The following is a 21602-nucleotide window of genomic DNA, read 5'->3' on the forward strand; positions in this document are numbered from 1 at the left end:
GACAGACTGTGATAAAGACATGGCTTCAAAAAGATATACTGTCCAAACAAAAAAAAGCCTGTTGTGCTTAAGGCACAACAGGCTCCAAGGTTGAATTACAAAACATGTAATGATTTATTCATGTTGTGCTGTGATCTTGTCCAGGCGATGTCGACGCCTCTGTGGATGTTCTTTGATGTGTAATCCTGTTAACATTAGTCAAGTGTTTCTGCCGTTTCATCATGCTTATTGTTCAGTCTGTTAGATCCGCCACCCTTGCACGAGGTCATGAGATCCCAAATATCTCCAGACTGCTGTGGCACAAACCTGATTGAATGTCTAACCCGCTGTTCACTTAAAAAACCGCAGGACACACTCAGAATAAATGCCAAGTAATTTACGGGTGAATAGACCGGGGCATCTTTGTTCCTCAAGAGAGTTGCAGTCCCTGAATTGGACGGACAGGGGCCCCCGTTCTTTACTATCTTATGAAGATAGAATTAACGACTCAAAGCCTTTTTTTTTTACAAGCAATTGAAAATCATGTGGCAATGTGTGCTGAGTTCATGTTCAGCAGGTTAATGTCCTGCCACTTCTGAGTGGTTCTCTGTACGGTTCAAACAAAATCTCATCACAGCGAGCGTTTTAAAGTGAGTCATCCATCATGTCCCTGAAAATCAAACACTGCAGTATAATTGGACTCTTACAGACTGACTTGCAGAAGAAATTAAGTTTAATATCACTTAAGGAAAATAAAAAATGTTTGATGTGAAAGTTTGATAAGAAAGTTAGGAATCACTCTTGCTTTTAAAGGTAAGGTCTCTTTCTAAATCATACGGGTTCCTTTGCTTTCCATACCCTTCTTCAATGTTTCCCTTCCTTCACTATTTAATAACACCTCTTCCAACGCTTTTTATTCATCCGCTCAAGAAGGCTAAATTACTCTCAGCATTGTTGAACAACTCTCAAGACATATTCACGCTAATGCCTTATCCTGTGGGAGTAAAAGTTCAGGGGAAAACTTCATCAAAGTGAAAAACTCAAACTAAAAACACATCAAGTTCAATTTCTCTTTTGGAAAACCTTCCTGGCAGCGTTGTGGAAGTGGAAGTGACGTCACACGCTAACACGGGAAACAGCACGAACAACAACCGGAGGAGTTTTGACTTTTTCCTGAAATCTCGCCACAAAAATTATCGAACAGGCCAGGCCCAGGCTAACCAGCAGCCAGCTCCACCAGGCCAGGCCCAGGCTAACCAGCAGCCAGCTCCACCAGGCCAGGCCCAGGCTAACCAGCAGCCAGCTCCACCAGGCCAGGCCAAGGCTAACCAGCAGCCAGCTCCACCAGGCCAGGCCCAGGCTAACCAGCAGCCAGCTCCACCAGGCCAGGCCAAGGCACTCTTTGGTTAGCTTGCACGTGGACAAAGCCGGCTGGCAACAAGCCAGAGTCACCATGCCACCGAAAAAACAACCGGCGATGGAGGAAGTCGACGACATTAAGAAGTCGCTGGACTTTCTCTCGGTGGAGATTACCGCTGTCAGGCTGCAGCAGAAATCCATCCTGGACCTGGTGGCCGAGGTTAAGGCGCTGAGGCTGGAGAACGAGGAGAAGATCGTGTTCCTGGAGAGCAGAGTGGCCAACCTGGAGCAATACACCAGACTGAACGATATTGTTATATCGGGGCTCAAAATAAAACCCCGGTCGTATGCACGAGCAGTGACCGCTGACCGTGACGGCGAACCAGAGGCAGTCTCCGAGTCCGCGGAGCAACAAGTGGCAGCATTCCTACAGTCAAAGGGAATCGACTTTGACTGTAACACCATCGAGGCTCGTCATCCTCTGTCCTGCAAAAACAACACCGACAAACCGGCCATAATAATGAGGTTCGTGAACCGTAAACACAAAATTGCACTACTGAAACAAGACAGGCAGCTGAAGGGGACGGACGTCTACATCAATGAACACTTAACAAAACGAAACGCAGATATAGCCAGGCAAGCACGATTCATCAAGAAACAAAATAAAATACAATCCACGTGGACCACCAACTGCAAAATCTTCATAAAGCTTAACAGAACACCGGAGGAGGCCAAAGTGATGGTGATCAGAGACATTGCGGAGCTGGACAAGTTTCAATGAGGCCGAACTGGAAACACAAGTGAGTAAAAAACCTACACAATCCTGACACACTCTAAAGGAAATCATTCATCGACATCTGGAGACATTATGCCGGTACCTATAACCCAAATGATTGCTGATAATGAGAATCTGGAACTGAAAACATTTGAATACACGGAGCACAATTTACAAGACATGGAATACAATATTGACCCGGAAAATAACTTCTTCTTAAACATCAATGACGACTGCGGCTATTACACAGATGAACAGTACAATAAGACCATTAAGGCAGATCAAAAACTATCAAACATTCATTTTAACAGCAGAAGTCTGTATGCAAACTTCCACAACATTAAGGAATATTTACGTCAATTTGCACAACCATTTAACATAATTGCAATATCAGAAACTTGGATCAACCCTGAAAAGGGTGTGGACTTTGAATTAGATGGCTATGAACTGAACTACAAGAACAGAGAGAACAAGCCTGGAGGAGGTGTGGCTGTGTATGTGGACAAAAACCTTAATTGCAAGGTGGTAGATGGAATGACAACTGCAATCGAAAATTTATTAGAATGTTTAACTGTTGAAATCTGCATGGAAAAAAAGAAGAACGTAATTGTTAGCTGTATTTATAGAGCACCGGGTTCCAATATTGATATATTCAAAGAATGGGTGGAATAAATGTTCACAATATCTAATCAAAAGGTCATGTTCATCTGTGGGGATTTTAATATAGATCTGCTTAATCCCAATAACCACAAACCAACTGAAGACTTTATCAATACAATGTACAGTCTAAGCCTCTATCCAAAAATCACCAGACCCAGCAGGATTACATCTCACTGTGCCACATTGATTGACAACATATTTACAAACGTTATAGACAATAATACAATAAGTGGATTAATGATCAATGACATCAGTGACCATCTGCCAGTGTTTATAGTTTTCAATAACAACTACAAGAGGGAAAAACAGGAGCGTACAGTCAAGTACAGAAGAGTACGGACAGAAGAGTCAATGAATGCTTTAAAAAATGAATTAATAAATCAAAATTGGGAAATATTATATAAAGAAGAAAACATAGACAGAGCTTATGAAAGATTCTTAGGGGTATTTAAGTTGTTGTATGATAAACATTGTCCAATAAAAGAAATCAAAATGAAATTTAAATGTTCAGATAGTCAATGGATAACTAAGGGATTACAAAATGCCTGCAAAAAGAAAAATACACTATATAAAGAATTCATTAAACTTAGAACCAAAGATGCAGAAAATAAATATAAGAAATATAAAAATAAGCTAACTAATATTATGAGAAATAGTAAGAAAGAATATTACAGCAAATTATTAGATAAAAATAAAAACAATAGTAAAGGTTTATGGAATATATTAAATAATGTTATTGGAAATGGTTCTAGACAAGTTAAATATCCACATGACTTTATTGATAATGATATGACTATTGATAATATGGATATTGCAGTTAATGGCTTCAATAATTATTTTGTAAATGTTGGACCAATACTGGCTGAAAAAATCCCTGTTTCTGTGAGATCTGACGACAAGAATTATGATTTCATAGACATTAATCCAAAATCAATGTTTCTAACAGCAGTGGAAAAGAGTGAAATTATAGAGATTGTTCATAAATGTAAAAACAAAACTTCTACTGACTATAATGACATTGACATGAGAATAGTTAAACAGGTCATTCAGGGAATTGCAAAACCACTAACGAGCATCTGTAACTTATCATTTAAAACTGGTAAATTCCCAAGAAAAATGAAAATTGCAAAAGTCAATCAAAACTGGAGACAAACACCACTTCACAAACTACAGACCTGTTTCACTGCTTCCTCAATTTTAAAAAATCTTAGAAAAACTCTTTGCTGACAGACTAAACAAATTTATCAATAAACACAACTTACTAACTGACAGCCAATATGGATTCAGACCCAACAGATCCACCTCATTAGCAGTCATTGAGCTAATTGAAAAAAATCACAAATTCCCTGGACCAAAAGAATTATGCAGCTAGTGTTTTTATTGATCTCAAAAAAGCATTTGATACAATAAATCACGACAGATTAATTCATAAATTAGAACGGTATGGTATCAGGGGGGTTGTATTAAACTGGCTGAGGAGCTATCTACATAACAGGCAACAATTTGTGAAGTTGGGTGAATACACGTCATCTTGTTTGGACATTGCTTGTGGTGTCCCCCAGGGGTCAGTGTTGGGCCCAATTCTTTTTATTCTCTATATAAATGATATATGTAAAACCTCAAATATTCTACAATTTGTGTTATTTGCAGATGACACAAATATTTTTTGTACGGGAGAGGATTTGCAGCAGCTTCTGGGGTTAATTACATCTGAAATGAGCAAATTAAAAAGGTGGTTTGACAATAATAAATTCTCATTGAATTTAAGCAAAACAAAAATCATGTTGTTTGGAAATTGTACTTTAAATAATGATGTAAATGTTAAGATAGATGGTGTTAATATTGAAAGAGTCTATGTAACTAAATTCCTGGGTGTGACAATAGACCACAAGCTCTGCTGGAAACCTCACATAAAACATGTTAAATCTAAACTGTCATGTAGCATCTCAGTCCTCTGTAAAGCAAAGCATATATTGGATCACAAATCATTGCATATTCTCTACTGTTCAATGATCTTACCTTATTTAAATTACTGTGTGGAGGTCTGGGGGACCACTTACAAAAGCTCACTGCTACCACTAGTCACACTTCAAAAGTGAGCCATAAGAACAATCAATAAAGCAGGATATTATGATCACACCAACCTCCTGTTTTTACATTCCCGTACTATAAAGTTCATTGACCTAGTTGACTATCAAGTGGCACAAATCATGTTCAAAGCAAGAAACAAACTGCTACCAGGTAATATTCAAAAACTTTTTTTTTTGACAGAGAGGGGGGTTATCATTTGAGGGAAAAGTTATATTTTAAGATGCTAACTGTTCGCACGACTTTAAAAAGTCAATGCATTTCAATTGGTGTTGTGAAACTGTGGAATGGTATGAGCACGGAGCTAAAGCATTGTCCAAACATGATCCAGTTTAAAAAAAATGTACAATGCAATGATTTTCAAAAGGTACAGGGATGAGGGTGAGCTTTAAGAAGGAAAAAATATATATAAATAATAGTAATAATAGTAATGCAAATTGTAAATAGATAGCTTATAAGGAACACAGGAATTTAATTTAATAAATATTAATTATTGAGCTGTGGAAAAGGGGTAGGATTAAATACGTTTTATACTTCTTCCTACTCCTTTTCAGGCATATCAATTGAATATATGTAATTTTCTTTTTCTTTTTCTTTTTTTGTGAAATAATTTGAACATTGTTTTTTGTTTATTGTATTTTCGTGCTTTTCATTTTGTTTTGTATTTTTGATATGTCTGATTTTATTTGATATGTCTGAAATAAATTTAATCAATCAAATTCATGCATTGCAAGAGAGTTCCTGGTTGAGTAAGTTCAGAATCAACACATCACTCAGTAATGAAATATGTTGTCAAGGTTTTAAAACACAACTATGTCTTTGTAACCTGCTCACCTCTGACCTGCAGGTACATGGCCATCATCCATCCCCTGAAGCCTCGTCTGTCGGCGAAGGCCACCACAGGAGTCATCGTGTGTATCTGGAGTCTGGCCGTGGTTCTGGCCTTCCCTCTCTGCTACTTCTCCACCATCCGAACGCTGAAACACAGGACCCTCTGCTACGTGGCCTGGCCCCGCATGGCAGACGACTCTTTCATGTGAGAAGAAACATTTTGTAACTTATTTGAGAAAAAGACTTTGATGTCATTTGAAACCAGGCGGGGTAGCTGAGTCAAATCTTATCGGATCAGCAGGACCATCTTGTTAAATTTTAAAGAGTAGAAAGGGTGCTATGGGATCCAGTGTGTTGTGAAAATAAACTCAAGAGTGATAACTCAAGAGCGAGTGAATTGCTCTTAAATTGTACTTTCTCCTCAGATGCTTAACACTACTGCAGTGCGCCAGCCACCAGCTCAGAACAGGCTGTTTCTGTGTCTATACCTTTAAATGCAAATGAGCTGTGCCTGGCCACACCCCTCTAGAAGGGCTTGGGAGGCTCAGGCTTTCTTGCACCATGCCCTATTGTTTTCAGTTCAGTTCAGTTATGGGTGAGAAATCAGACTCAGAGGGTGAATAACACCTAGCTATTGGAGTGTCACCCCCCCTGGGGGAGGGGTTACTGCCCTTTGTGATGTCATGAAGGTAAAAACGTTAAACGGCCTGTTCTAGCACACATTTTCTGAAAAGTAGAGCAGGCAATGGATGAAGAGGATGGAATTAAAGTTTATTTTGCATAATATGTGACCTTTAATATTTGTACCTATAGTGCAAAGTTAACCGGAGTCATATTCCTTGTGTGCACAAACACAACTGGCCAGTAAAGCCAATCCTGACTCTGATTGAACATACCTGAGGAACTGTAGTCATTCAGTCAGTGAGACATATATTTTAAAAAAGCCATTCAGACTACATATGGCCAGAAGTGGACTCTCCAGGGCAGATTTAAGGAATACAATGAGGGAATAGGATAGTGCTCTAGAGGCAGACATTCAACCACGTTAAGTTCTGATTAGCTAAAGACTGTGATGTAAAAAAACGACATCACTACAGAAATGAGAAGACAAAGAGTCAAACTTTGATTAACTGGATAAATGGAGCAAAGGCTAATACTGCAGAAACATGAAAACTATTCTAAAAAATTATTACCCAGGATGTTCCTACTTTCTAAAGCGATATGTGCTTGTAATGGATGGAGGATTAAAGGGTCCTACTCTTTTCCTGTCTGTTAGGATAACAGTGCCTCATTATTGCTAATTTTAAAGGCTTTATATGTGATTTTTCACACTTAAATGTAATAGAAATCAAGTATATCCTCTGAAAATAACTCTGTGAGTCATGACTGTCTACAATGGATGTAACACCCGAGTCCCACTGTCTTAAATGCTTTCCGAGTTTTCCGAGTCCTATCTTCAGCTTGTTTACAACGGCGGGACGGGCGGCTAGCTCACCCCCTCGCGTATAAAAGTTGTTTAATTGCGGGACTAGAGAAAAGAAGAACAACATACTGTACTCACTGCTTAATTGAATGTCATGTAAGGATTTTTAGATCACGGTCATTTTGGGTAAATTTACACGCAGTGTGAAGATACGAGCATAATAAAGATCGCTAGCATTAGCATGCTAACACGGTTAGCATGGTTTCATGCTGGTGCTCAAGGGCGACATCTGCTGGATCAAAAAATTGCATATAAAGCCTTTAAAGCAGATGATACACCAGGCATGAAGAATCACATACCTGAGTGTGTTCTTCCTGTTTCTGTTTGGTTTAGAAGCATTCAATATGGTGTCTTTTGTTGTTGTGGTTAAAATACTACACACAAGTATTTGGGTTAAATTGGGGCCTTGACAAAACACAATCTACTATTGACAGAAAGTGAGCAGCTGTCTCCTGTGCTTACATTCTATATTTTGTTGACCCATTCATCCACCCCGACCTCCCCTCTACTGGGACTTTGCTGCTGTGCTTGAACCTGACACCTGAAATTCTCCTCTCAATCCTGTACTGCGTGTTAACTATCCATGCTGGAAGCCTTATCGCTGAATTATATATTGTTTTGGGGCATTTGTTGTAATAAACTACTATGCCATTCCTCAGAAAGACAGTCTCACTTAGTTGTAAGTAAAAATTGGTGTTTACACTCTAAGAGCTTGTAGTAGAATGGATCGCGGCCGCTAAAAGGCCCAAAAATGGTGCATCATTTTCTCCCGCTGTCTGCTCCATCTCAAGCTCTAATTCAAAAACCATATAGTGCTGATGATATTCAGGGGCAACTTGCTCTGTGCAAGTTGCTTCTGTTTATGTGGAGAGAAGCCATCTGCACGTTTACTCTGTGATGGCCTGTGCTGTCATGTTGACGCAGCTCAATTTGGTCCACATGAAGACGGCGCGCTACAAGGGAAGGGACACCTTTTCAAGTTTATTGTGAGGCGAGAAGCAGAAATTTAATGTGAGTTTCCCCAGTTGAAACAAAGCCTCCTCTCTGAATGGAGCAAGCAAGGAAAACTCAAAGAAAAAACAACACAGGCAAACAGCACTGATCCACAAGGCAGTTAAGGGTGCATTTAACCCTTTGTGTGTGTTTTGTGAATTAGACTTTTTTGAGAAAGAGAAAAGGAAGCAGGCTCAACATTTTCTGTTTAAGCATGCTTCACAGTTTCCTAAAACGGTATCGCATCACCTCGCCTTTTTTTCATTTTAGAGTGTATGAGAGAATTCAGTGTTTATCCAACTGTTTCACTGTTGTATTTCTGCTTTTTGTTGTGCCGATGATTTATGTGCTACACAGTGGTATTTCTTGGGGTTGGATTTGATGCAGGTTGAGAGTTTTGTGTTGACAGGCTCTCATTGGAAAAGGTTATAGGAAGTAGGAGTTACAGGAACTGTCAAGAGATCACCAAGGTCTTTAGGGTTTACTCTCTGGGACCAATATCTCTACCAAGTGTAATGTTTATGACTTCAGATATATTTCACATGGGTAGTAAATCAAAAAATGTGCCTGCAATGGTAATTCGAGGAAAAGTCAGGGTTTTATCAAGGACAGTTTGTTTGGTCCTCTGAGGACCAGGATAGTCTCTACCATCGTTTGGAAATAAATAGAGTTGGAGACGTTTTAGTCAAGACCGGTTTTGGATTGGCTGACCAAAATTGTAATGATTAAAGCCATGATGCTAGCATGGTCAAATAATTTGCATCCACTTTTTTAAATAATGGGTTGGAAGGGTTTCTTTATATGAAATTTCCCTTTCAGGAGATTACATTTCTTACATGAAAAGGGAGTCTTTGTTTTCTTCTTTCAACCAATTACACTCAGCTGTGAAGCCTCTTTTTTTCCCACTGTAAAGCTCACATGTTCGACTACACAGCATTCACCCGTAAAATTAGGACCACTGGCAGGTGAAGTGAATAACGTTGATAAACAACAAGAAGAAAAAACAACACAGGCAAACAGCACTGATCCACAAGGCAGTTAGGGGTGCATTTAACCATTTGTGTGTGTTTTGTGAATTAGACTCACTTATACAGGTTTAGTGGGCACAAAAGCCGATGCACAATCTTTTTGTGAATCAAGCTGTTAATATCTTAAGCAGCCACTTGGTTGGTTGTAGAATAAAACATTAAAATCACACTCCTTTCCTTTTTTTCTCTCTTTCTAGGTATCATATCATAGTGACCGTTCTCGTCTATGTGCTGCCCCTAGTGGTGATGGGCATCACTTACACCATTGTGGGGGTGACTCTGTGGGGAGGGGAGATCCCAGGAGACTCATCCGATAACTATCATGGACAGCTCCGGGCTAAACGGAAGGTAAGTATGCTTAAGAGGAAACAGTACAACATTCATTACCAGTATGACCTAGGGAATCACAATTAGTATCTGTGAACACGATGATCTTTGAACTAGAAATCAGAGAACCAGGAATAATCTGTAATTGTCTGCCACTGAGAGACTGGTGGCTCCAGGTAATTATTACATTATTTTGAATTTATACTCTGAACAGAAAAAGAAAAGGAAGCTTTTAAGAAATGTGCCAATTTGACAGTTAAATGACTTTAAAGTAGAGCAAGATTTGAAGGTTGTCCAGTTTTCTTTGCTGTTTTTGCAAGACTAGAATGCATTCATAATCAACTGCCAGGGCAGTTTTCCAGCTTTGTGTTACTTTTAAAAAGTGTTTTAAGCTTCTGTCTCGATTGATTTGGCTCCTGTGGTAAAAACATTTCTTGTCTGATGTGTGATCCCAGACCACCACCACGCTGAATTAATTGCATTCTGCTGATAAAAAATGATGTGAAAACAAAACATTTTTGGAGCAGATAAAGCATAAAGAGGTAATTACTCAGAGCATCTCTGGGACTTGTATTTCATTTTTATTAAATCTACCTTTTCACGTCGTGAACTCGCAGCTGTAAATCTACAACAAAGATAGTCATTCTTCTCACTACAACAGGATTACTCTGCTACTTACAGAGATAAAAGGAAAAGGAATATTAAGGTCATTAGCACAATTTCAAGCTTCACAATAAGAGTCGTTGGTTGCTTTCAGTGGATAAAGATTTAAAGGCATATTGCAGTGAACATGATAAACACTCCTTTTATCTGTTTGTGTGTGTGAAGCTGGTGGACACAGCACACTGAATATTTCGAAGACCACAACCTTTGTGGCTGTCACTTTGCCTACATCAACAGTTTGTTCATTCATTCAGGCAGGCATACTCTTTGGAAACAGCGGTGTCTCTTAGTATTAGGTGTTGTCCGTGCTTTGTATCTGACGTCAAGGCCTTTTGTGTCTCAGGAGTCAGGACGCAGTCATGATACGACTATGCAGTGCGACTGTTTACTGCTAAATCCAGGAATAAATCAAAATGAGAAAACACATCTCGTGCGGTAAGCAAGCAGGGGAGGGAGCAGACGGGAAGAAGGACACGATGGGAGTTAATAATACTGAAGCACAAGGGAGATGGAAAAAAAACAAGTTTCATAAAGAACTTGAAGGACTCCAAATTGCAAAAACATTTATACGGTTTTCTAAGTGGATATGGATGGCCCTGGAGCGGGAATGTCCACAAATGCAGATGCAACGAAAATCTGGAGATGAGCTATTGGAAATTGCTGCAGAGTGATGAGCTTGAGAAACGGCAGGTGTAACTGAACAGGAGTTATTAGTGAGTCGGTAACCAGAACACACGCTGCCAGAGACAAAAAACACAGTTACACAGGTCTGACACAGCGGGAAACAGGGGAGAACAAGAGACGCTGGGAAACTCGAGGGAAAGCTAGAGGCAGAGCAGATGCTGTGATTTAAGTACAATCAATACGAAATAAAATATCACATGAAATAAATGTAGAATGAAGTGTTTTTAATCATATTCTGATCTATACATTCCAATATGGACAGAATATTTGTTTTTGCTTATTTGACCGTGAGACAAATATTGCAGTCAAACATAAACCAGCTTTAATCCAAACTCTATATCACAGCCTTCAATATAAAATCAATCTGCATGTGTGTGAACTGACAAGTGGAGACTGGTCACAGCAAGCTGCAAAAACGTAGCTATTCCTCTTCAGAGATTAAGAATAAATACATAAATTGATCCCAAGGTCTGGTTGTGAATGGAAAGGATTTGTATTACTGGCTGACACACTTTGTGTTGAAAGTTGTTGTGTGAAGATATGTATTCCTGGCCACAGTTCACAAGTTGCTACAGAATAACAAGATTGATAGCACTGTATGAAACTGCTGCGATTTCTAAACCCACACAAGAAGCAAGTTAGATGATGCAAGATCACAGCCTATACAAACAGGCTCAACATTTTCTGTTTAAGCATGCTTCACAGTTTCCTAAAACGGTATCGCTTCACCTCGCCTTTTTTTTCATTTCAGAGTGTATGAGAGAATTCAGTTTTTATCCAACTGTTTCACTGTTGTATTTCAGACAGTCTGTTTTTTGTTGTGCCGATGATTTATGTGCTACACAGTGGTATTTCTTGGGGGTGGATTTGTTGCAGGTTGAGAGTTTTGTGTTGACAGGCTCTCATTGGAAAAGGTTATAGGAAGTAGGAGTTACAGGAACTGTCAAGAGATCACCAAGGTCTTTAGGGTTTACTCTCTGGGACCAATATCTCTACTAAGTGTAATGTTTATGACTTCAGATATATTTCACATGGGTAGTAAATCAAAAAATGTGCCTGCAATGGTAATTCGAGGAAAAGTCAGGGTTTTATCAAGGACAGTTTGTTTGGTCCTCTGAGGACCAGGATAGTCTCTACCATCGTTTGGAAATAAATAGAGTTGGAGACGTTTTCGTCAAGACCGGTTTTGGATTGGCTGACCAAAATTGTAATGATTAAAGCCATGATGCTAGCATGGTCAAATCACTTGCATCCACTTTTTTAAATAATGGGTTGGAAGGGTTTCTTTAGATGAAATTTCCCTTTCAGGAGATTTCATTTCTTACATGAAAAGGGAGTCTTTGTTTTCTTCTTTCATCCAATTACACTCAGCTGTGAAGCCTCTTTTTTTCCTCACTGTAAAGCTCACATGTTCGACTACACAGCATTCACCCGTAAAATTAGGACCACTGGCAGGTGAAGTGAATAATGTTGATAATCTCTTTGAAATGGCACCTGTTAGTGGGAGGGATATATTAACTTGAATCCGTTAATTAAGACAGGATTTCATACCTGATAACTTTCTGTTATAAGGCCCAGGGCTGTGTATTTAACAATGACTAAATGGCTGGAATCCAGTCTAGGGGCAGTGGCAAAGGCAACCAAACAAATGAATTTGTTAAGTGATGCAATGAAAATGCTCTGTTCCTACAAAAATAGCCTTTGATGAGCTTGAGCCTTCTTCAAGATCTTTTCAAAGATACATTTAATCGAAGATCTTTGAGACGGTGGTAATCAATAAAAAGTTCCATCTTACTTTGACTTGTCAACATCTTTATTGAAAGAACTCTTCACCAGTTCATTGTTGAGTGAATCATGTTGCCACGAGCAGCGAGCCAAAGGTCTTCTATTTTCAGCTCGAGCCTGAGGCAACTAAAGTGCACTAACACTAATGGCCATGTCATAAGTCTGCCATATGACTCTTAAAGACAGTCTGAGTTCGACTTGTGTTGTAATAACCATCAATTCACCACGGTGCTTTTTACCTGAAGACAAACTATGCTGTGTGTGGATGTCCCTCTAGGTGTGCAGGTGTAAGGATTGATTACCTCTACAAAATGTGATTTGTGAGGTTTTTTTTCTGCAAATGAAGTGAGTGTCATGCTAACTTCCAGAAAATAAGTCACTTTTGTAAACTAGACTGGGCAAAAAGTGGGATGAGAATTGGTACATCTTTATTTTTCAAGGGTTGTCCACAAAGCCACACTTGAAAACAACAGACAGACAGACAGCTGCCTTCTTTAGGGAGTGAGTTCTAAACCCAAGTATTGGGGCTTTAGTCCCATAACCTCCTGTGAGTGTGGAAAGGGCTCCTACTGAAACATTTAATATGTATGCTATGCTCTTATACAGGTTTCTGCCCCCCCCCGTTGTTGGATCACCAATGCGTACTTGTAATTGATTCTTACTACTGGTTGCAAAGAGCACTTTCGATCACTAAGCAATCCTGTCACCTAAAAGCAGTGTGACTGAATGCATCAAAAAGGCTTTAAAAGCAGTTTGCTAATGACAGAAAGCCTCAGAGCGTATCTAAAGTTTGGTCGAGTCAACTGAATTAAACTCACACAATAGTGCCAAAGATACAATATTATAAGTGACTGTGGAGAGACACGCCAGTGAATTAAAGTGGGATGGTGCGATGTGTGTGCAGGTTATAATCGTTATATATTTTTATTATTTAAATCTGCAGAATCAGAGCTTTAGAAAAACAGTCACATCTGTTCTCTATGGATTGTATTCATAATGGGTCTATAAGGGCGATGAAGACACTTACGTAAACTCCATTTTGGATTCATTATTCTCAGTGGGTTCGTCCATCTATTCGCTTTTATCTCTTCACCAAGTCCACCACGCTGATTGAGTAAATTATATCATTAGAAACTATTGTATGCAGCAGGGAAGCATTGAGAAAAAATATTAATTATTCTGGTTATTATAATGTGGTAGCTTAGGTTTTTTTCAACTGAGGCCTGTATGGGATAAAATTTAATTTTGAGCTGTATATGAATAAGGCCTTACATTTAAAATTCAATGAGGTGGGCCTACAGTATATATATTCTATATTTCAGTATTCAGTTATTTAAAGAAAAGAAGAAAGAAAGTTAAATCTTTACAATCAGAGCTTTAGAAAAACAGTCACATCTTTTAGCTATAGAAGATGTGTATTTATAATGGGCCTATGAGGGCGATGAAGACACTTACATAAAACTCCATCTTGGATTTATTATTCTCAGTGGGTTCATCCATCTGTTCGCTTATATCCCTCATCCTGTCTTTCAACATCAAGACTTGTGTGGAACCTTTTCGGCATGTTGACTTTGAAAAAGATGAGCAGCTTTACAGTGTTGAAGAAGATATGCCCACACACTTGCTCAAATGCCACCAAACGTTTTTATTCCATCACAATCACAACATTTCGACCAAGCGGCAACATCCGGTCTTGAAAAATGAAGCCGATGCGGGAGTGCAAAATGCTGCAGTTCGTCGAGTGTCCGCTTGAGGCTGGCTGCAGGACCCCCTGAAGTCACATACACACCACAGTTGAAAAAGCCGTTTTTACAGCATAAATTAACATGTTTACAGTCTGGTATCAAGAACTAAATGTTTCTAAAAGGCACCCTACCGTACTTTTCTGAAATATTTTTGTGTCATAATATATGAGTCGCTGTGTTTGTTTACATCTTAATCAGAAGTTTTAAATGTATCACGTGACCATGACACCCTATTTAAGCACCTGTCTCATCTTTATCAATTATGTCCTGACGAAGACTCAGTAGAGTCGAAACGTGTTGACAATCCCTGTTAAATAAAGGATTTTTATATGTTATCAGAGTGCCTCGGACTTTCAGCTTTAGACTGCCTCTCCACACTTCATTTTTTTCTCTTCCAATCAGGACAGTCAAACTTTCTTATTTGCTATTCGACTATTGTCCCCTGTTCCTGAAGAGCACCTGATTTTTCTATATTTATTTTGTTTTTTGACCCAGTGCAGCACTCACTTCTACGTTTTTTCCTGGGTCTGATTAGTTGCTGTCCTCTGTATGTGGGGTTAATTTTTTTAAACAGCTCCGTTTTGATTTTGTTAACGACATGTGTTATCCATAGTTAGACGCGTAGCTGACATGATTGACAGGTGGGTGTGATGTAACGGTTCGTCAAGAGGCTTAAAACCCTGCCTCAGCTCCAGCTCTCAGCCTGTCATTAGGTTGACTGAAAGTTAGGTTGACTGAAAGTTAGGTTGAGACATCATTTCCAGCATGGCAGCTTCCGCTGATGAGCCTCCAGAGTCCCCTGTCATAACATATGGGTGACGTCACATAAGCTTTGTCCATTCATATCTAAAGTCCATGGTTTCAACCATAGGTCTTCTTCAAGTGAAGAAGACATTTTGAATGTTGAGTGCTGTTTTTACACTTCCCTGCATCTACATGATTTGCGTATAACTACCCCCTTCTTCTCAGCTATACAGTGTTCACAGAACTTATTTACTTTAGATGTATTTATATTATTTCTGAGACAGGGTAGGTTCAAATTCAATTCAATTCCCAGGCTTTGTAGTCATTAAAGTGTGAGGAACACTTTCGCAGAAGCATCAAGTGGAAAAATGATCAAATCCGTTTCTCTCTTTTTAATCACTCAGTGGTATTCGGGCATGCAGCCTGCTGAGGGATCTTCGCTTTGTCGCACATTAAAATATGGTTTGAGGGACTCATTCTTGCTTCAAGCTAACTAATGGGGAGTAATTTACTGGATTAATGAAGAGACATAACTCTGGTACTCTAGCCCCAAGACTGTTTTGGTTGGTTAGAATTTAACTCAATATCCATTGTGTCTATTAGAAAGCTCATTAGCATGTGAGTTCCATTACGTTCTTTTTTTCTTCCAAAAGCAAATCAGCATCAAACTAATATGTTTCCCTCGTCTCCTCAAATTCATTTCCCACAGCTCATTTACATCTATAAGTAAAATACTGTGCTGAAGGAGATTCTTATAGAAAAGTATATGAACTTCAGCTTCAGCTTCCTTTCACCAACCATTCAGCCCTTTAAATAGTGTTTCTTTGTACAACATCAGTAGTACTTTATAATACTTTGAGCTGCCTTTGAAGGCTTTCCTTTAATACTACTTGAGTACACAGCTGTGGCTCAGTTGGTAGAGTCTTCACCTCTCAACTGGAGTGTCAAGGGTTCGATCCCCAGCTGGGCAACATGTCCGATGTGTCCTTGGGCAAGACACTTAACCCTGAATTGCTTCGGTCGCGGTGTATGAATGGGATTAGTTACTTCTGACGAATGATACTACATAGCGACTACGACCATCAGTGTGTGAATGGGTGTGACATGCAGTGTAAAAAGCGCTTTGAGTATTCCATTTACCTTTACTACACTCCTAATACTACTTTGACTTCAGCACAAGTCAATAACACCTTCATAGATTATTGACTTTATGACCCTCCTCAAGGCTCTCCTGTTGTGGGAATGGAATGACGAGTGAAACTTTTTTTCAATGGGAGTTGTTTTGTGTGGGTGACTTTATGAAACATACAGCTGACGACGATTCTCAAAGGAGCAGAAAAATACAGGCAGAGAAAACAGAACGAGGTGACCTTGGTTATACATTTTTAAAATCAGTTTTATCTAGAAGTATAATCAGGGCGGTGTCGAGTAATTCTGTGCATGGTTTCTGAAGTGATCTCTCTCTCTCTTTCACTTCAGGTGGGAGTGAGATACTAATGTTAGGAGGTCGCTCTATGTTTGTCGTTGAAACTCTGACAAATCAAAATCACAATTCCAGTTGAATACAAATAACTTCAATTCTTCACTGCATGACAATGTGTCACAGATTAAATCTTAACCTCGGTTGTGCTTTAATGTGCATATTTCTTTGGACATTCTTACAGGTGCATAAGCAAAACTCAAGTAAATCTCATTTTACTACACATACTGTATACAGCTACACAAAGTGTGAAGGGTTAAGATAGTACAGAAACACAAGAACTATTAAAGGCCAAATGTATTCAAAGAGATTTCAAAAGAGGCAAAAGAGGACACAAGACTAGACCATGATTACATAATGGTACAGTAAAGGAACACATTGGTGCATTGAAAATCATCAGAATGTAAGAAAATACTTCATTGGTGTTTGCACTTGTCTTATCCTATTCAAGTAGTTTATCTGGAAAACTTATTTAACCCACAACAGATAAATAACATAATAACATGTTCTTCGATACCGGAGTTATGTGGTTTTTGGAGTCATGGACATTTGGCCTTTTTTATACATAAGGACATGTTAGCTAAGACCTATTTGCACAACATTCACTAAAGACATATGTTCCTCTCTTTACGTATCATTCTAAAGAGTATTAAAGCACAAGAGGGGCCTTGTTAACTTCATCTAAACATGACTAAGTTCTATTCTAGATTTTATAGAGAGCCAGTGCAGAGAAGTTCATACATGAGTAATGTGGTCCCTTTTCCCTGTGCTAGTCACTACACAAGCAGCAGCATTTCTGACCAGTTGAAGAGTCTTTAGAGACTTACTAAAATGTCACCACCTCACACACACACACACACACACACACACACACACACACACACACACACACACACACACACACACACACACACACACACACTTGCTCAATCCTGCTGATTTTTTTTGTCACATCAGCTCCCTAATTTAAAAAATAGAAGGGGGAAACTCTGGATAAATTCAGATGAACACTTACGCATGCAGCTCGCCCCTAAACTTAAGGATTTCTGCAGGGTTTTGTGTGAAAGTGTTTCACAGTATTGTAGTATGTGCATACTGTATTGTACAGGATTCACAGGATGTGTTTTTCAGTTGTGACATCCTGTTCACAGGCAGCCCTCCACACGTGTCACTGAGGTATTTTCTGCCTTTCACACATTTCTCCTCCTGTAAGCTTCTTGCCAACGAGGGACCAAGAAAATCCCTTCAATCCAGTTGACATTTTCGTTAGCAATAAAAATAAAAAAAACCTCTCCTTGTCTTCAACCTTCTCCCATGCTGCAAAATTGATATGAAATGGCCTTTAAATTACACAGACATGTTTCCATGGGCCAGTTTGGTGTAGACTGGCTTTTGTATTGTAGAAATGGGAGTGAATGGAGGCACTTCACATTCTGCCCTCGAGCCTGATGGAAGGTCTCAGCCAATTGCTTGCACTTCTCTGACCTGGTTAATATTGGTATCTTGATCACATTGGTACACCTGTGAACATTTGCCACGTCCAATTTGAAGACACAAATGGAATTATGTTACCCTCTTCCAGATATATTCTACCAGCAGCATCTCACATCTACAGAGATATTCTACCTGCAGCATCTCACATCTACAGAGATATTCTACCAGCAGCATCTCACATCTACAGAGATATTCTACCAGCAGCATCTCACATCTACACTACGCTCCTGTTACGTTGCAAGAAAATTTACATTGCTTTGAATATGCACAGAAACTTAGTGATTCAAATGTAACAGTAAGGCTGCAGGTCAACTGCAATAAACCGTTGGGTGTTGAAAGTTTCTTGCTAGCATTCATCATAAGCAAGGTTTTTACTATTAACCGTCGAAATAAATGCAGATGATTGCTATAAGAAAACATGCCAATTGCATAAGAATAATGTGTTGCTTAAACTCCAGCAGAAATAAAAATCCACTTTCTCTATGCAGAAACAGACAGCACCATGTCCTTTAGCGTTAGAGCAGCTGGGTAACATTTTGGTTGTCTAGTCGTTACAGATTTATGAGATTTCTTTGGTATTCCGTCTCGAAATAAAGGTTGCAAAATCAAAATGAACTTTACAGAACCTGTTTCCTTTCTTTACTTTCTTAAACCAGTTTACAATTAAATTGTGTCCCTTTATCAAAATGTGAAGATCATAAAACTTCAATTCATAGCCCAGGCTTTCATTCAGTACAATCAATGAACTGCCTTTATTTAGGAAGGTGATAATACGAGACGGGCCTTTAATCGTTTTCAAACATTTGTTCACAGAAAAGATAGACAAGATTACAACATTTTAAACCTACACCATAAAAAAAAGACAGTTCAACCATTTACAAAATCAATTCAAATTAAAATACGAATCAATAATTCCACAGTGCAATTATGCCAACCGGCTGGAGGAACTATGGAGGAGAGAGGGAGAGACCTCTGTTAATTTAATGACTGAGTGCTGTGCTGGACAATGGAGTTGTGTAAACATATCAGAATGGATTTAGTTTTTTTAAAGCACGTTGAAGAGTTACAATTCTGCTAAGCAGCAGAGTCGTCCCAGTCCCTCCTGAGGTTTAAATGTCTTTAATCTTATACGGATCATCAGGCAGGAGGCACATATCTCCAGCTGATCTTTAACTTGCTGTCTCACACTGGCACGCATACCAGCATCAATCTGTGTTTCTTAAACAGATATTGAAATTCATCTTTGTTTTTTTGTGTCTTGATGCCTTTTTTTTTCTTACATTTGATCAACAAACTATTTGAAGTCTGATTTGAATAGGGCCTCTTATTGAGACCTGCTATGGAGATAATGAGTTGGACTTTTAATTTGAAGTTTTACAGTAAATTAGATTCTCTGTGTTCAATTATCAAAGAAGTCTTTGAATCGCTATCATATGTCTGAGTTGTGTTTTACAACTGGCAATGTGCTCAACTGATTGATCCCTGTCACTTAGGCTGCTGGCCCTGTTTAGAAAAAATGTATCCCTTAACTCCCACTTATTAATTTTTGTTAATTTCTATACTTTGGATGTGCCAGCTGAGTGATAGCATAAGTTAGAGATAAGCTGTCTTTTCACATCTCCCTGGCTTTGAGCTAAGCCACGCAAACCAGCTGCTAACTGCAAATTTAACAGACAGATATGAGAGTGTAGTCAGTGTCCTCATCCGACTCTGCGGTTAGCTTGTTGGTTAGTTAGCAGTAATTACTTAGATTTTTTTTCATTTTCATGTCCCACGTATCGTTTAGCTGAGTGTGAGCAATAGTGGTCTCGTCCTAACAAGAACTGTGATAAGTTTTCAAGATTTCTTCAAGTTCTTTTACAATCAGAACATTAGCACAATACCACCAGTAGTTAGAGAACGAGTTAAATGTAATAACTTTTTACAGGGCCGTGTCCTGACTTTAACTGGGGTGGCCCACCTGGGGCACTGACTTATTTTGGGGTGGCATGACGTTTGTGGAAATGAATTTAACTTGTTTTACCCTCTCTCTCTTACTCTATCCCGACTAATGACTTAGTAAGTGACACAACTTGGCAACATATAAATCTTATTAGCTTGATTCCTTAAAGACTCAAAAACAAAGAAGGGAAAAGTCAACATTTTATGTACTTCGAAGATTGCATGTAAACTCATAACCAGGCTAACTTACAATTATTGGCCAATCAGATTTGAAGGGGGGCCCATGCCACACACCCCTGACTCTTTTCTTTGTGTGTTATTGGTTTACTGGTCTTTGTAGTGCAGCAATTATGAAACACCAAAGCGGTGAGATAAGGCATCCTCCCTTTGAGGTCTGGTCTGCTCGAAGTGAATGGTCCATATTTATTCAGTTTTTGAGGCTAATCCAAGTAAGAAACATCAAAGGGTCTCTGAAGATGGAGTTACACAAAAATGCAAAACCCCATACGATTTCATAGTATATTAACTGAAACACCTGATGAAAATGTACATCCGGTTCTGCACCGTTTTTGAGACTGCAGTGTGTGGCTAAAGTAAGGTTGATGCAGCAATTATTTATTTTCTGTCCTTTTTTATGTTGAGTCTTTCCCCCCTATGAAATCGTCTTTAAAATTATAGGACAAAAAAAACTTTTGGAAATACTGAATATATTAATATAAAAATCTTGTAACTTTCTTTCAATTTATCTCAGTCTATAATCATTCACTGACATTACAGATACTGTCTGATTGTTGTTTGCAATCAATACAGCCCTGTCCTCCAGCAGTCTGGAGAGGAACCTCAGCCAAGATAAATGTTTCATAACCTGACGGCGCATTTCTCAAAAGCGCTCAGGAAATAAAGACACAAGAAGAAAGCTCAAAAAGGCTTTTTGTTTTGCTCACAGTTGCTCTATTGTAGTTATTGTTATTCCAGTGCCACACTTGCATACCTTTTCATAAGCAGACGGATGGTATTGTTGGTGTACGTGACATGCAATCGTATGGTTTCCTTAAGTAATCAGACCTTTTCTTTCTTCCTAGCCCTCTGGAAAATGACCTACCCCTTACAAACATTGATTAAAATGTTGCGTCTAGAGAGAATTACTTTGGTTTGGTGGTGTATGCATCTCAGTTTCCTCAGAAAACAGTAGTCAGTGCGCCCAGACAAAAGGTAGAAATAATAGAAGACATTGAATGTTTAAAATTAAAGTGATTTAATATGGTTTTAGTCAGAGTAATGTGGATGTGTCAAACTCTTAGAGCACATTTTTAACTACCTGACTTGCCTTATATTCCTCAAATAAATTTCATGTGGTTAAAAGTTTACCGCCCCCCAAAACCTCTTAACAGTGAACCGTGCATCCAGTCGGGCAGATGGCTGCTTACTAATGAGTTTGTTTCTGCTCGAGATTTGAGCTTGTGAAAGAAAGTTTTTCTCTGCAACGTGCCAAGTGCTTTCTCAGGGTGGATTAATATTGGGTCTCTCTAAATAATTAAATAAA

The 21602-nt window shown here is 38.9% G+C and overlaps 1 protein-coding gene across 1 annotated transcript in view; it reads left to right on the forward strand.

Moving 5' to 3' along the window:
- tacr3a (tachykinin receptor 3a) overlaps nucleotides 1-21602 on the forward strand; it is a 36027-nt gene that overhangs the window by 3556 nt on the left and 10869 nt on the right. The window contains exons 2-3 of the mRNA XM_020643859.3: nucleotides 5709-5897; nucleotides 9394-9544. Of these exons, the coding sequence (XP_020499515.2) occupies nucleotides 5709-5897; nucleotides 9394-9544 (340 nt within the window). The remainder of the gene's footprint in view (nucleotides 1-5708; nucleotides 5898-9393; nucleotides 9545-21602) is intronic.

This window comes from Labrus bergylta, chromosome 1 (assembly GCF_963930695.1).
Source record: "Labrus bergylta chromosome 1, fLabBer1.1, whole genome shotgun sequence".
Lineage (NCBI taxonomy): Eukaryota > Metazoa > Chordata > Actinopteri > Labriformes > Labridae > Labrus > Labrus bergylta.